The sequence below is a fragment of the Azolla caroliniana genome, unplaced genomic scaffold (assembly GCF_043228905.1).
Source record: "Azolla caroliniana isolate FFs.n. ecotype wild unplaced genomic scaffold, voAzoCaro1.0.p SCAF_15, whole genome shotgun sequence".
Classification (NCBI taxonomy): Eukaryota; Viridiplantae; Streptophyta; class Polypodiopsida; order Salviniales; family Salviniaceae; genus Azolla; species Azolla caroliniana.
Window position 1 is genome coordinate 3,106,316 of NW_028230450.1, and position 14,986 is coordinate 3,121,301.

General features: G+C 37.8%; 2 protein-coding genes across 3 annotated transcripts; one reads left to right on the plus strand and one right to left on the minus strand.

Annotated features, from left to right (window-relative positions):
* Positions 1 to 293: 293 nt before the first annotated feature.
* On the plus strand, positions 294 to 8,561 carry LOC147854358 (uncharacterized). 2 transcript variants are annotated; one of them, XM_087331474.1, is made up of 11 exons: positions 294 to 421; positions 1,275 to 1,373; positions 1,710 to 1,827; positions 4,592 to 4,702; positions 4,795 to 4,873; positions 4,966 to 5,049; positions 5,848 to 5,943; positions 6,032 to 6,094; positions 7,374 to 7,448; positions 7,518 to 7,598; positions 7,670 to 8,561. In XM_087331474.1, exons 1-11 carry the CDS (start codon positions 322 to 324, stop codon positions 8,138 to 8,140), a joined length of 1,377 nt encoding a protein of 458 aa, XP_087187600.1. In that variant the 5' UTR covers positions 294 to 321; the 3' UTR covers positions 8,141 to 8,561. The 2 variants fall into 2 exon arrangements, with proteins under 2 accessions (XP_087187600.1, XP_087187601.1); XM_087331475.1 differs by having other exon boundaries at positions 4,595 to 4,702.
* Positions 8,562 to 9,818: 1,257 nt separating this feature from the next.
* On the minus strand, positions 9,819 to 12,076 carry LOC147854359 (small ribosomal subunit protein eS19z-like). The gene is made up of 4 exons (XM_087331646.1): positions 11,941 to 12,076; positions 10,441 to 10,531; positions 10,112 to 10,295; positions 9,819 to 10,023 (listed from the first exon to the last, which is right to left on the minus strand). Exons 1-4 carry the CDS (start codon positions 12,022 to 12,024, stop codon positions 9,948 to 9,950), a joined length of 435 nt encoding a protein of 144 aa, XP_087187772.1. The 5' UTR covers positions 12,025 to 12,076; the 3' UTR covers positions 9,819 to 9,947.
* Positions 12,077 to 14,986: the final 2,910 nt, after the last annotated feature.

The window sequence follows — 14,986 nt, forward strand, 5'->3', positions numbered from 1 at the left end:
ACACACACACACACACACACACACACACACACACACACACACATACTAGAAGCTCCTCTCGTGCCGATTCAAGACAAGATCACCATCAACTTAATGGTGTGTTTAACGAAAGTGATCTCGACATAGTGAGTGTCAAGTGATACAAGTATGTATACTCTTCAATGAATGCCTGGGTTATGGTTTTTTTGCTTTTCTTTGCTTTTAGAGTTTTGCTTGTCTTTTTCTGATTACACGTTGGTGGAGGGGTATTTTGGGAATTAAATAAAAGTGAGCGAGCCAGCGAGCCAGCGGAAGGCTCCTCTGAAAACGCGAAGCTCGCGAATGGCGCAGGAGGAGGTGCAGGGTCCGTCGCCCGTCGCTGAATCTGCTTCTGCTTCTGCTGCTGCTGCACGAAGGATGGTCGTCCTCATGGGAACATGCGGTAAACAAGACCTCCTTCCTCATCATTCCCTATCCCTTCCTCCTAGGACTTATTCACTGCATGTCATTCCGCTTCCATGTTTTTGATTCTTTATATTCATTTATGTATGTATGCATGTATGTATATTTATTTATGTATGTATATTTATTTATGCATGTATGTATATTTATGTATGTATGTATGTATGTATATTTATGTATGTATGCATGTATGTATATTTATTTATGTATGTATGTATGTATGTATGTATGTATGTATGTATGTATGTATGTATGTATTTATTTATGTATGTATGTATGTATGTATGTGCATGTATCTCCTCTACATTGTCTGCATTATCATCTCCATGACATCAGCACCATTATGCCACCATGGCCTCATGAGTACGTAAGTACGTACGCATGTATTTACGTACATGTATGTATCTTTTCTACGTTTTCTGCATTATCATCACCGTGATATCAGCACCATTATGCACCATGGCCTCTCAGGTACGTATGCATGCATGCATGCATGCATGTATGTATGTATGTATGTATGTATGTATGTATGTATGTATGTATGTATGTATGTATGTATGTATGTATGTATGTATGTATGTATGTATGTATGTATGTATGTATGTATGTGCATGTATCTCCTCTACATTGTCCGCATTATCATCACCATGACATTCACCACCATTACGCCACCATGGCCTCACGAACATGACACCATTAAGTCATCACTGTCATCACCATCACGACATTATGGCTTATCATCAACATCATGGGGATACTACCACCATCATTGTCATCATCACCATCATAACATCATCATGACATCACCATTAGCTTATCATCGTCTTCATCAGGATGGAGTGACCACACCCTTCTCAAATGTGGAAGGTTCTATCCTGCCTCAGTTCGCTCTACAGAAGATCGCTTACGCCATTACAGCAACTATTTTCCATGTAAGTTGCTCTTTGCTTTCCAAGGTGGTTCCTTTAGATGTCCACACGATTATTTCCTTAGGTGTCTGCCAGGGAATGTTTCTTTAGATGGTTATCAGAAACAGGTTCTTCGGATGATTGTCATATTTGCTATGCAAGATATGTTTTTTTGGGTTATGTCTACTAGTTTTACTTAATCTCAAACATAATAATCTTTCTCTAATTGTAGAAGGTCTATAAATTGTGGAAAATTATGATTTTGATTATTGAATTTGCATTGTCAAAGCTCGAAATCAAGATGAGGTTAGGTGTTTGTAACTTCTTTGATTGCTTCCTTGTTGATTTGTTTTATGACAGGTGTAGAGGTGGATACATCTACTTATGCCATTCCATCAATACCCTCTGTGAAGTCATGGTTGTATTGTGTTCCAAAAGGATTCCTTTTTCATTTCAAAGCATTTGGTTTATTTTGCAGGTAATATACATTTAGATATTTTCTAGTTACTATACTGAAAGAGAGAAAATATGACGTCTAATTGTATGACACCAAAGCACCTCGTATGACACCAAAGCACATAGTATGAAAAAGATTGTGCTGTGAAGATCCAGCATATAGGAACATTACATTTATCTATTCACACTTTTATCTTTCATTGTAAATTGTAGGATAGAGGACCTGTAGAGAAAAGTGGATTAGGAATTTAGTGCGTCCCTAATTATATCAAATCAGCACCCACGCAACATGAGTGCAATATGCTACATTATGAAGAGGTAGTCTATCCAAGTACCTGTAGACTGTTATCACCGTCATAGAGCAGGCGTATTGTGGGGACGGTGGAAACCATTCAGTTTGACATATAAGACTAGGCATAGAGAACAATCATACAATCATATGTATAGAAAGAGAAACAGAGACTGATGGTGAGGTTGATGATATATTAACCGAAACATTTCAATTGGGGTGTGCTTTTTCTGTATAGTGTGATTGAGGAGGATAGCATGCTGAGATACCTCACATATCTTGTTGCTAAAGCCATTTTGGATTGTTATTTCCCAACATTGGGTATTTTAAACTGAAATTTTTTTATTGCCCTTTTGTGGGTTTTTGCTCAAAAAGCCAGAACTTTACTCTCTGCATTAGGTATTGGGGTCTATGGTACAGTTCAAGAACGAGAAATAGTTTCTTGGTTTATGGTACTATGGAGTGCTACACCAGGTATATAGGCTGAAAGGAAAATTGATTTGGTTGTTTTTGCAATTGAATTCTGCAGGCACCTTGTCCTCAGAAGAGTTGACTTTATATTAGTTAGACTTACAACACCGTAGAGGCTCCTCACAATTGTACTACGAATAGCAATGGTTTTTTATATTCTCATGTCTTTTTAATAAGAGAGAGACATTCTATATGTGCTCAATAGTTGGTAAAACTTGGCAAGAAGCTTTGTCATATTTTGAATGGGCAATATCATCGAGTATAGGCTGAAAGGAAAATTGATTTGGTTGTTTTTGCAATTGAATTCTGCAGGCACCTTGTCCTCAGAAGAGTTGACTTTATATTAGCTAGGCTTACAATACCGTAGAGGCTCCTCACAATTGTACTAAGAATAGCAATGGTTTTTTATATTCTCATGTCTTTTTAATAAGAGAGAGACATTCCATATGTGCTCAATAGTTGGTAAAACTTGGCAAGAAGCTTTGTCATATTTTGAATGGGCACCATCATCGAGTCGACAACAATGTATTTCATTACAAAGGAATTACTTGTTTCTTCTAGTTTTTTATACCAGCAAGGAAAAGAGAAATTGGGAAGTTGTGCCAGCTCAAGGTGTTCGCATCAAGCGCATGTCTATGTATTAGCGGAGTTTTGTCTCTATGTTAATATCATTTGCCAAGGGGTCCGAGCCACCATATACCCCGTTGATGACAAGTTGGGCAAGAGTGGTTGTCAATCACTCTTGAGGCGCTAACCTTGTTTACTCTAACCTCGTGAACCATCGCTCTCACCACAACTCTATTTAAGAAGTTAACTCATGCCTTATGGAGGCTTAAATGTTAAGTACACACACATTTAGAGGAAGAGATTACACATAATAGTTCTAACCACACCTTGATTAAGTAGAGAAGTCAACACAACACATACAAAAGGAGGGGTGTTTAGGGTTTGGCTAAGTAGCACTTAGTCCTAGTTACTCAATTCACAACAAAAATGTATTGTATCATCATTGCAGGGTTTCATTATATTGGCTCTCAAACAAAGGGAAGATGGATTGGAATGTATGTAAGTTGGATTTAGGGTGGTAGAAAATGTTATAACGTAGTGGGCATTCCCAATTACTATTTTTTGCTTTATTTGGAGAGTGAAGATTAGGATACCATTAGGTTCAACCTAGGATTGGGAATCTCGCACATGTTTCTTTTGTACAATTCCATTGGAAGATAGTATACACAGGTTTATTCAATGCCTTATTGCTCATACCATTTGGAAGTATTTATAAGAGATTTAGCAAGTTTTGACCCGTTGCTATTTGAGGCCGACATGTTCAAAATGGTTCAAATGATGGATGGAGATAATATTCCAATCTTTACATTATTGGGAGTTACAACATAATTGGAACATGCGTAAAGCTTTCATCTTTGATGATAGACAGAATTAAAAGCATATATTAGGAAGTTGAAAGTTGTTCTTATGTGGCACTTTTGGGTATCATTTCATCAATTGCATGTTCAAGTTTTTTGATGGTCCTCCACCTTAATAAAGAGGGTTAAACAATTGAAATGGTGGTTTTTACATGCAATTAATGTAATTGATTGCTTTACATACACACATTTTATTATTGTCCTTGAATATCAAATATGACCTATGAGACCAAAAATATAACATTTTCACATAGTGCATGTGAAAGGGAGTAGCAACTCTCAATGTTCAAGAACTTTACTAATGAATGTCACAATCAAGGATGCACACCATGACTGTGAGAGATATTCGTGCAAGGATTGGGTTTGGTTGAAGATGTGTAGAAAGCATAGGCGGATGTGATCAAAGGCTGAGCATTATATCAAAGTGTGATACTCAGACTCCTGAACTTGTTTAGGGCAAAGTGTGAATAGTCAATTACTCTCATCACTTGTACCCCAATGCTCTGTCTCACATCGTAGAGAGAGAGAGAGAGAGAGAGAGAGAGAGAGAGAGAGAGAGAATCATAGGAGGAAATTAGAATATTTCAAATATTTATGCATAGCAGCAAGTCATGCCCTCTAGCATCACTTCCAGTTCACATCCGTAGCAAGGTCTCCCTGGAATGTCCAGAACAAGATTACATCCATCTTAATGGTATGTCAGATACTATAAGGTGAGTTTCCATTTATTTAACATTTATAATTATATTTAATGTGGTGTTTTAAGTAAACTGTTCAAAGATATGCCCCTATAAACATGCGCTAGAAATGAGCTATGGGATATTTTCAACTCCACTCTTCATATCGCATATAGCACCGGAAATCTTGGTGTAATAGTTTTCCAGGTATCCTTATGCCTGATCTATTATTTTTTATGACCTTTTTCTCTACTGTATGCTGCAGTTTCATGAGCCTGCCTTTAATTATGATGGTATAGTTTCATCTGAATTTCAAACATTCAAAAGAGAACCAAACACATGTCGAATGGTGCCGGCAAAATTTGGATCCATCTTACTCAATGGTATGCTTCATGCATTTTCTTAGTGCAAGTAAATATTTAATGGTTGATTGACTCCTTTTATTAAGGTACAGATATTAATCTAACTAGGAGATGACAGAATTTTAGATTCTTGATAAGTCTATTGATGTTTATCGTTCTCCTGTAAAATGACGTTAAATAACATATATTTGACATACCTATATATCTATTTGGGAGTTGACTGTTGATTTTATTGATATGTCATCGAGCCATTCATTATAACAGTGTTACTAGCACACCTAATTAGATGATTAAGAAATGTAACAATGAATTGAAGAACAAGATATATAATATATTGCAAAGAACAAAATGGGGCTACAATATGTGACAATGGGATAATGTGGAAAATAGAGGGTATGCCATTCATGATAAGAGCAGTACTAGCACATATATGAAATGGTTAAGAAATCTAACAATGAGGTGAAGAACAATATGTATAATATATTGTTAGCAGAACATGGTTCTACGATAGTTGATGATGGCATTATCTCAAATATAGAGGGGTGTGGTGACTTTATATGGGTTGGGATGTGGAATCACAGTGGCTCCTCTTTTGGGCTTGGATATGGTTCATTGAATGCTATGGTATGCATTAACTATAAGGCCTAGGCTTTGATTGTAATAGAGAAGATTTGGAATCATGAGGGGGTTTATATAAATTTGAACTCTTCTGCTAGCATTGAGAATGATAAACATGCCCCTTAGAGTTGAGAATATGTACAAGGGTTTTTGGTGATGCAAATCATGGTGATGAGGCATCAAGTTTTTAAATTATTTCAGGCAGTGGAATTCCGATGTAGGGATTGGTTCAATGAACAACATTTCGTCTCAACAACAGAGTGGTTGGAGAAATGGGGTATTGCACTTATTGCTGCGGTATGTGGATGCTCTCTAATGAAATGAATAATAGTACACCCTAAACCATGGTGATGGAAAACACTTATGTTGCAAAAGAAAATTTCAGGATGAATTGCTGCATGAGACTTTTCAAAAGGACAAACAACAAATTGGTCTATCAAAAGGACAGGTTTGTTGCAGTTATTCTTGTCATAAAATAAATGCATAAGTTACACAATTTATCATTATAGATAAAGGAGAGATTGCATATTATGTAATGTATGATATCAGGAATACAGAAAATGTCCATTGGAGATGTCTAACATTGCATCATTCATTCTTCTGTTTTGACAAGAACTTTCTCCTTCTGCTATTTTTTTCATAACAGATTGACTACCATGTTCCTTCTGTTTGCTTTGTTCTTTGTGTCTGTTTTCTATGTGGTCATTTTTTCCATTTTGATCCGAATTCCTTTCACAACTGGGAGACAGCTTTTCAAGTTGCTGTGAAAAATGGATTGTCATAATTCTCTATGTTCTGCCAATGCTGCATTTCGGTGAAAAACTAAATGCAATAATTCTCTATGTCTCGGTGATTCTGGCTTAGCCAGCTTGTTTCGTGACGAGCCACTGAGTCGAAGTCTGTATCCTATTTCTCCCCCCCCCCCCCCTGTGGACCGGATCAGAAATCCAGGTTCCGTGGGAATAAGATTTTACCACGGGAGCTTAGGGAGGTCAAGTTGTTATTACTTCCAACGGGAGTTACTCAGTAAGACGTATACCAATGCTGCAAACTTTGTGTTAATTCTGTCCTAGTTTCCGAAACAGATACTAAGATTTTAATCTGATGATATATATATGTGACATCTCGTTAAATTTTTTGGTCAATGTGTAGGGATAGACTATAGTATCCAAATTTGCTGTTTATTAGTTTGTTCCTTTATGGAATATGTTAAGATTGTTGTCAGTGACTAACTCACCAAGTCATTCTTTTGAGTTGTGACCATTAATAATTAACTCATCATGATCAGTAGAGGAAAGGTTATATATACCATCATCTCAGTCAAATGATGTACTTCATAGAAGGGGTAGATAAGAAGCAGACCTTCTGAAAAAGAATTGGCCTCCACAATTCTTTTGGAAGATGGTTCTGTTTGGTGGCAAAAAGCCATGCTATTTTATGAGTTATTTGAGCTGATAAAGATGAGGTCAAAGACAAAGTTAGGGGCTTGATGAAGAACACCAGAATAGTATTAAACAAAATAGTGCACCATTGCATGAAGGCACCTGACAAGGGTTTCCTTGATTACTAGCATCATTTGATGGTTTCCTTTGATTCCTCACATCTTGCATTTTAGATATTCTCTCGTAGCAAACGTTGTGTAGCTACTACATATCAGTGACCAACAATGTTTTCTCATCTTCTAGATTGAAGCTCAAAATTTCTTTCATTCCCTCTTCCTTTTTCAGAACAGAGTTATATTACCAGTTGCTTGGGCACTAACGCAACCCAAATTTATGTACATAAGGCTACATAGAAGGGAGGTAAGCTGCATTTTTCTTGGTTATAGTGGATATTACTTGACATGTTTTTGAATGGAGTAAAATATACAGGGTACTCAGCGTCTGCTTTCAGAGTCAGAGCTACTCACCTGGGCAAGTCGGCTTAAAGATGATATACCTTCCGAACTGAAGGTAACATTTGAAGAAAATATTCTAAAGTGAACCAATGTATGACACTTATTTGCTTCCTATTTGTGAGACAGGGGCCAATTTATTTCATGTGGGGAACAGACTGGGAAGATCAGCCGATTATAAATGCAAAACGCTTGAGCGATAAATTGGCAGACATGGCCTTCAACTGGAAAATGTTCAGACAATGCTCAAATAAAGGACTTGACTCTTATTTTGGGAGCAAAGCTCAGATGAATAGCCATGTTGCAAGGCATGATGAACCCTTTTCCACATTCTCAGGCAAGAGACAAGTAAGTACACGGGATGACAAGAGTGATTTGGTGCTGTTGAATGAGACCCATGTAGACAAGAGTGCAGAAAGTACATGGGATGACAAGAGTGATTTGATGATGTTGAATGAGACCCATGTAGAAAAGAAGAGTGCAGAAGTAGTAGTTCCACTTCCAAAGAAGATGGACTTTGGCATTAGGAGTGCAAAAAAAGAAGGAAATAAACTAAAAACCATGCTACCTATCCATAAGTACTTCCAGAAGTCAAGCTAATAGCAAGGTTTATGAAGCACTAGGTACAATTCTTGCCTAGATGAACTCCCAAGTTTTGCGTCTTCTATATAGCTAAGATAATCATGATCGTGATTAATTAATCATTCTTACAAAAAACGTATCAAGCCGATGTCTTCTTTTTTGTAAGGCTATTGTTTCTCTTACACTCCACATCTCTCCAGCTTCTCTCAACTGCAATGGTTTATTTACTTTTGGCTTATCAGGATCCACTTGATTATAAATGCACCTTTCCCAAATCTTTCTTGTTTGTCGCACAATGATATAACAAGGTCATAGTGATCTGCTTTCAAGTCTAATATCAATTGACTCAAAACCCCAATCCCCAAGTTATATTTTTGTTAATCACATACTTACATTCAGTCAAACCCCATCATTAGGCATCACCCATGTCTTACTTTTTTGTAAGGCTATTGTTTCTCTTACACCCTACATCTCTCCATTTTGACTTATTAGTATATCGCCGTAATTGTAAATACCTCTTTCCCAAACCTTTATTGTTTGTACCATAATGATATAATAATTGACTGAAAAACCCAATCTTGAAGTAATCCGTTCATTAATCTCATATTTATATTAGATCCAACCCCATTATTATGTAAATGTGTATTCCTTCATATATTGTATGTGTTTAATAAATGGATGTAGCAAGGACATGTGTAGATTTCTCAGTCTTTGAATGTGAATCTGCTGTATACATCAAAGGAACATCTTTCTCATAAGGATGTTCAATGATTCAATATATAATGTCAATTATCAAGGTGAAGCCTAACTGAATTTTACATTTACAAATATAAAATTCATATGGAAGCATCAAAATACCCATCAAAATTCATATGGATGCACACAAAACCCGGGTGATTTAGGAACACATCAAAATATACTTGCATAAATTACATAACACTTCCTAGATGTGTAAGAAGAACGCTTAAGAAGTTGTAAGAGCGTATAAACAAGCAAACACTCATGTTAATTTAGTTAGTAATTTTTATCAAACCTGAATTGCCGTTAAAATTATAACTCTCTAGAAAAAACACCTTTAAAAATACATGAATTTACAATATTTTAAAACTTGGCACCCACTATTCAAGAGAAGCTTGGCTGTTAGTATAATGTTAAAAATCTGAGGTTAACATTTCTAAAACTTGAGCATTTGCTAAGGAACTTTCATTATGCAACTGACTATGAACACGGAAAGAATTTCATCCAATTAATATCCTCAGTAGACAATTTTGTCACATATTTTGGAATTGGATTCGTGTAAATAGCATACCACTACTTCAAATATCTGCATGCTATACAAACCAGTATATTCGATAAGTGTTAATGGATATATACTCAAGAAGTGTACAAGGATAATTCACTTGCACAAATACAGTCAATAACTCGATTGATTGCATGAATGATGCATCCCACAAAGTTCTTTTAGATCCACAATGTGTTATTGATTAAGGTTTAAGAAATGCCATAAAGTTCTGCTCACGTCAATCTTTTCTGCAATAGATCCACACTTGACCACTGTTGCCACATATAGAAAATTCCAGCTGGATGTCGCAATGACATACTAAACAATTGTACATAGTTAATTTACTCAGACGCAAGAACTCAACAAAAATTTGACACAATAGAACCTCCTTGCAAAGCACATAAAAGATTGAAGTACACTAATCAAAACCATACATATCAAAACTTTAGACGCAATTGTCAAGCATCTACAATGAAATCAAATTGCATGATATCATCTCTATGAGCATAAGCCCGGTTTGAAATTGTTTTTAAAAGAACCTGCTCAGGCAGCTGGAACTGCAATGCGTCCTGCAACCTGATCCAAATCTCTCTGTCCATTGGAAGTGATTTTTCTTCCCCTGCAGATATTGAAAATATGAAAATAAGCACAAAAAATAGACACAATTTAATAACACTACAAATGTATACACCACTAGCAGTATTTACCCTTTAGGATCCTTCTCAATGATGTCAATCTTCTCGAGTTGCTTTAACACATCACGTGCGATGGAACCACTACTCTTTCCAAAGTGTGATGGCCTGCTACCATTGCTTTTCCTTCCTCCATAAATCTTTCTGAAGGCTCCTACTCCAATACCACCACGCAGATAGATCTTCCTTGCCATCGATGCTGCAAATTATTTTACAGTCAAAACGAGAGAGATCCTTGCAGAGTTAAGGCTGAATACAACCCTTTGGTATTATAAACTAGTCATCTTTATTTTATCATTTACTCATTTAAGATGAGTATGACCACATAGTACTACTGTACACACCTGTCCTTATGTAATACCAATCTGGATCATATGGAGCTAGCTCCTTGAATGTTGCAGTCTTAACAATATCAACCCATGACGGAACTTCGATCTGAAAATCAATATGAAGATCAGATTGAAACAGTTCCAACTCAAAGAAATGCTCTACAAAAGAGTTTCAACAGTTTCAACAGATAGTCTCAAAAGACATACTAATACATGTGTTCCAAGTGAATAAAGACTGCAATTAACAGAAGTTATACTTTGAACATATTACCCACAAGTAAAATATACAATGTTTGAGCTCAGTAGCTGCAATTAGCTTCCATTCATCAGTCTAGAGCCCCTATAAATCTTTTCATGTGCATGAATAGGAAAATGCAGCAAGAAAATACTAAAATTGAAAGAAGATGCCTACAGGACTATCACATATATCATGGCTAAAGTCATTCTGCAAAGAGAATCCAAATGAATGCCTACTGCTTCTTCAGGGATACTCTGCCTCCACACATTCCTTAAATAGATGGTTCGCACAGCAGCAAATTTCAACTGCTTGCAATATCTTATTAGAAAATAACTGCTGTAAGTGTGGCTAAGTCAGAACTGTGTTTAAATCAGAAATTACAGGAATCACTTTAACATTAGAATATACAGCCTGTGCAAACGTGAAAAACATAGACGTATAAATCCATGAAAATATTTTACTTGAAAACGCGGAAGAAGTCCTGGAGGTCAAAACAGCACACAGAGCCCAGTGAATAGCTGATGTATCACACATTAACCGAGCAAAATCATCGCGACTGAAGCAAAAAAACCTAAATCTGTATCAAAGAAGCGTAAACCAGAAACAACGATTTGCAATCAAAACAGAACGTCTCAGGGAATTTCTAGAATAAAGCCTGAAAGGTTAATCGAGTGAATCAGGAATTGTTCTTGAAGAAAGAATCAAAACTCTTACGAATCCTGAGAATGCATCACTAACAGACGCTATGCTGGTCAGAAGAAGCATGATCATTTTCAATGACACAATCTCCATGATTGGTGCCAGCAAACAGATAATGACTAGAAATATATAAGTGCGGGATGACCGAAAACAAATCGTGCGAAGCATACTAGGGATTAACCGGAGAAGCACTCCAAGCAGCCGAGTCAATGTATTACATGCACGATGAGCATTATGATTTCGAAAACTAATGGTTACACAAGTATGTAGTATGACATGTCAACACGATCAAATAAACCCTAGAAAATACCCGAGGAGAAGAATGATTCGGAAAAAAAAGACAAAGCTGGTGATGTTCGAAGATACCGTCTCTGCGGTCAATACAAGCACGAATAGCCGACAAACCTAGGAATAATGCTTGAACTCTAGCGATTCCTGAGAATGTGAATTTGAAAACAAACAAGAACGCTAAAGATTTCTGAATAGGTACAGCCTGCGTGGTCAATCGAGAACAGCATATAAACCTACATAAAAAAAAACAAATCTCTCTCGAGAGGATCAACGAATCAAAAGCCGACCTTGCCAGATCGTTTGAGATGAGCTGCATAAGCACGAACAAACTCGTGGGAGGAGACGTCCTTCACTGTCTTAGCAGTCGCCATGGCCGGGTAGCTCGCTGGGCAGGCAGGATCGATTGCGCGTGCACCCTAATTCTTCGCAAGGAGAGGATCAGAGAAAGAGATGGGAGCAGAGAGGAAGCCCCGCAGAGGAGAAGGAAAATCTCAGAAACCCTAATTCTTCAGTTCACATGGTTTCACATTAGGGCGGACAAAACGCACCTCCCCCGTCCAAAATGCCCACGCCCATCCATCTCAGAAAGGGAAGAAGTCATCGTCGAAGTCAGAGTCTCGTATCGTGTCCTTCCTGTTGGAGTTTGGACATACATATTGTTCTCTCGGATTCTGACCGTCGAGTCCTCTGAATGACGTAGCTGGATCACGGACGATCGAACTTTCTAACTCTTTCTCTGAGTTCCGCCACTACGAAGGGCTATAATCCATGGACTCAAGCTAGCTAGTTGCCTCGTCGTCGAGAGTGTCACATTTCGAGGTATCTTGTTGTGTATGACCACTTTCGAGCTTGCCTTCCACACATTTGAACCTCAAGAGTTACTATTGAATTCCACGCATGCTACGTAATAGTGTTTCACTTTTGGTCCCGTAGATCATATTTGACATCTAAGGACAATAATAATCTCTCTCTCTCTCTCTCTCTCTCTCTCTCTCTCTCTCTCTCTCTCTCTCTCAGAACAATGAGATCTATGATATGATCTACGAATATCAATTTTGTAATCAACTAAAGCTAATAGGTTTTAGAGGTATACTTCTCATAGGGTTTGATCCTACAATGGCAAACACTCATAAGGCGGCCACAAAGTCTTAGAGTATGTTGGATAATGAGCCAAAGTCACCAATGGTTCTTGATATTAATGCAACAAATTCAGCCATAATGGAGAATATTCTTATGAGTTACTTGATTTCTCTTCAAGAAACCATAAACAAGCAAGTGAAGAGATTAGGACACTAATGAACAAGAATACTAAGTTACAATTTGTTGTTATCGAGAATAACGGTCTTAAGAAAATGGTTGCAAAACTTGGAAATTGTTACGCCTCAACAATTTTTAATTGAAAGAAGCATTAAAAGATGAAAAAATGGACACAATGAGGCGAGATGTAAGTGAAATGAAAAATCAACGCACAACAAAGTCATGGGTCAATGTATGTGATTAGGCCTTTCTTGGGAACAAGCAACACCATGTTTCCCAACTCGACATGCCTCATATACATTCACATCCAACATACCATAATGCATGCTAAGGATTTCATTGATGACCTTTTTCAAGGGATGCAAGTGTTTCCATGCACACCTCTTTAATTCCTCGATGATAATGTTCTTTGATCATCGTTCAAGTTCATTCAATTATGGAACATCTATGCTTTCTACATTATTCTCTTGATTTATCATATGCATAATAAACAAGTTTAATACCACATCCCCGTATTCAATGGTCCCTCATTGTTGGGGAGAAGCAAAGCTAGTTGAAGAGGGGTCGAAGCATTAATCTACCCAAAGGGCATGACTAAACATACATAATGGTCATAACCATGCAAAATATCCTCCTCAACAAATATTGTTTCATGATAACTAAATTTGAGATCAAATTTGGTAAAATATCGAGCAATGTGCAAACAATCAATTAAATCATCAACACATGGTAGTGGATATGATTTTTTTATAGTTACTTTATTCAAACGACGAAAAATTAACACACATTCACCATGTTCCTTTTTTTTTCCAAAAAAGAATATAGTCTGTTGGTTGAATATGTCCTTTTGTACATAGTCCCCTTATCGGGTAGTCCTTGCATAAATTATCCTATCATTCTTAGCTACTATATACCCTATATTGGTTGTACAAAAGTGTGAGGAATAGCGCAGAATACTGCTTGGCCAAAACTGAGTCTTAGGTCACTTCGTTTAAGGATCAAACACAGAAATGGGAATAGAGATGAATACTTGTACACCAAAAGAAAGTACACATGATGTTTACGTGGAAAACCCTAATAGGGAAAAACCACGGGAGCCCACAGACTCCAAACTATCACTATCTGAGAAAGGTACAATCAGAGACTCGGAGGCAACGACCTCGAGCTTTGTTTCTTCGCCAAGCGGCGGTTACAACAGAGTATCGCTTTGTATCTCCTCTCTCTCTCTATCGCTCTCTGTACAACAGTTACAACAATATGAACAACCATGCTCACACAATAACAAAATGACTGCCCTAAGTCATATTTATACTTATATGAACTTAGGGGCTATTTACAAATATAGCCTCAATAGGCTTACTCAAAACATATTTACAAATATGTCTTCTCTTCTGGTTCTCACCGTGTCCTCTTCATTCATCATTGGATCCCATTTGGAGGGACCGATTTCCCAACAATCTCCCCCTTCACTCTGGCATGGGATGTCTCGTCAACTTGATCCGCTTTCGGCACACGTCCAGCTTGTCTGTCGTCAACACCTTGGTCAACATATCCAACACATTCTCCTCCGTGTGGATCTTCGTCAGCATGAACTCTTGAGCTTCTACTCTCTCCCGGATCCAGTGGTACCTTCGTTGGATATGTTTCGTCCGGGAATGGCAGAACCGGAGAAGCCGATGGAGGTGCGGACTACGCACTTAGAAGACGCGGCCCTAGAAGACGAGTTGGCGGAAAGCCACTACGCGAAGCCGCATTGGACCAGGGCAACTACGGAAACCTCTGTGCGGATCGACGATGTTCCGGAACCGGTGGTGACCTTGGTAGACCATGGATCCAAAATCAACCTGATGTCCATGGATTTGTACAAGAGGGGTAAATGGCCGATCAACACCAAGCATGGGTGGAAGATACGCGCGACGACGCATGCTACAGAGGAGCTGCATGGTGCGTGCCCGAATATACGCGTAAAGGTCGGTGACGTCGAGATAGATCAACATTTCTTCGTGCAGGAAACATCCTCGCACCTGGTGATTCTCGGCGAACCATACATTACGGCGGCATGCATGGAGACGAAGG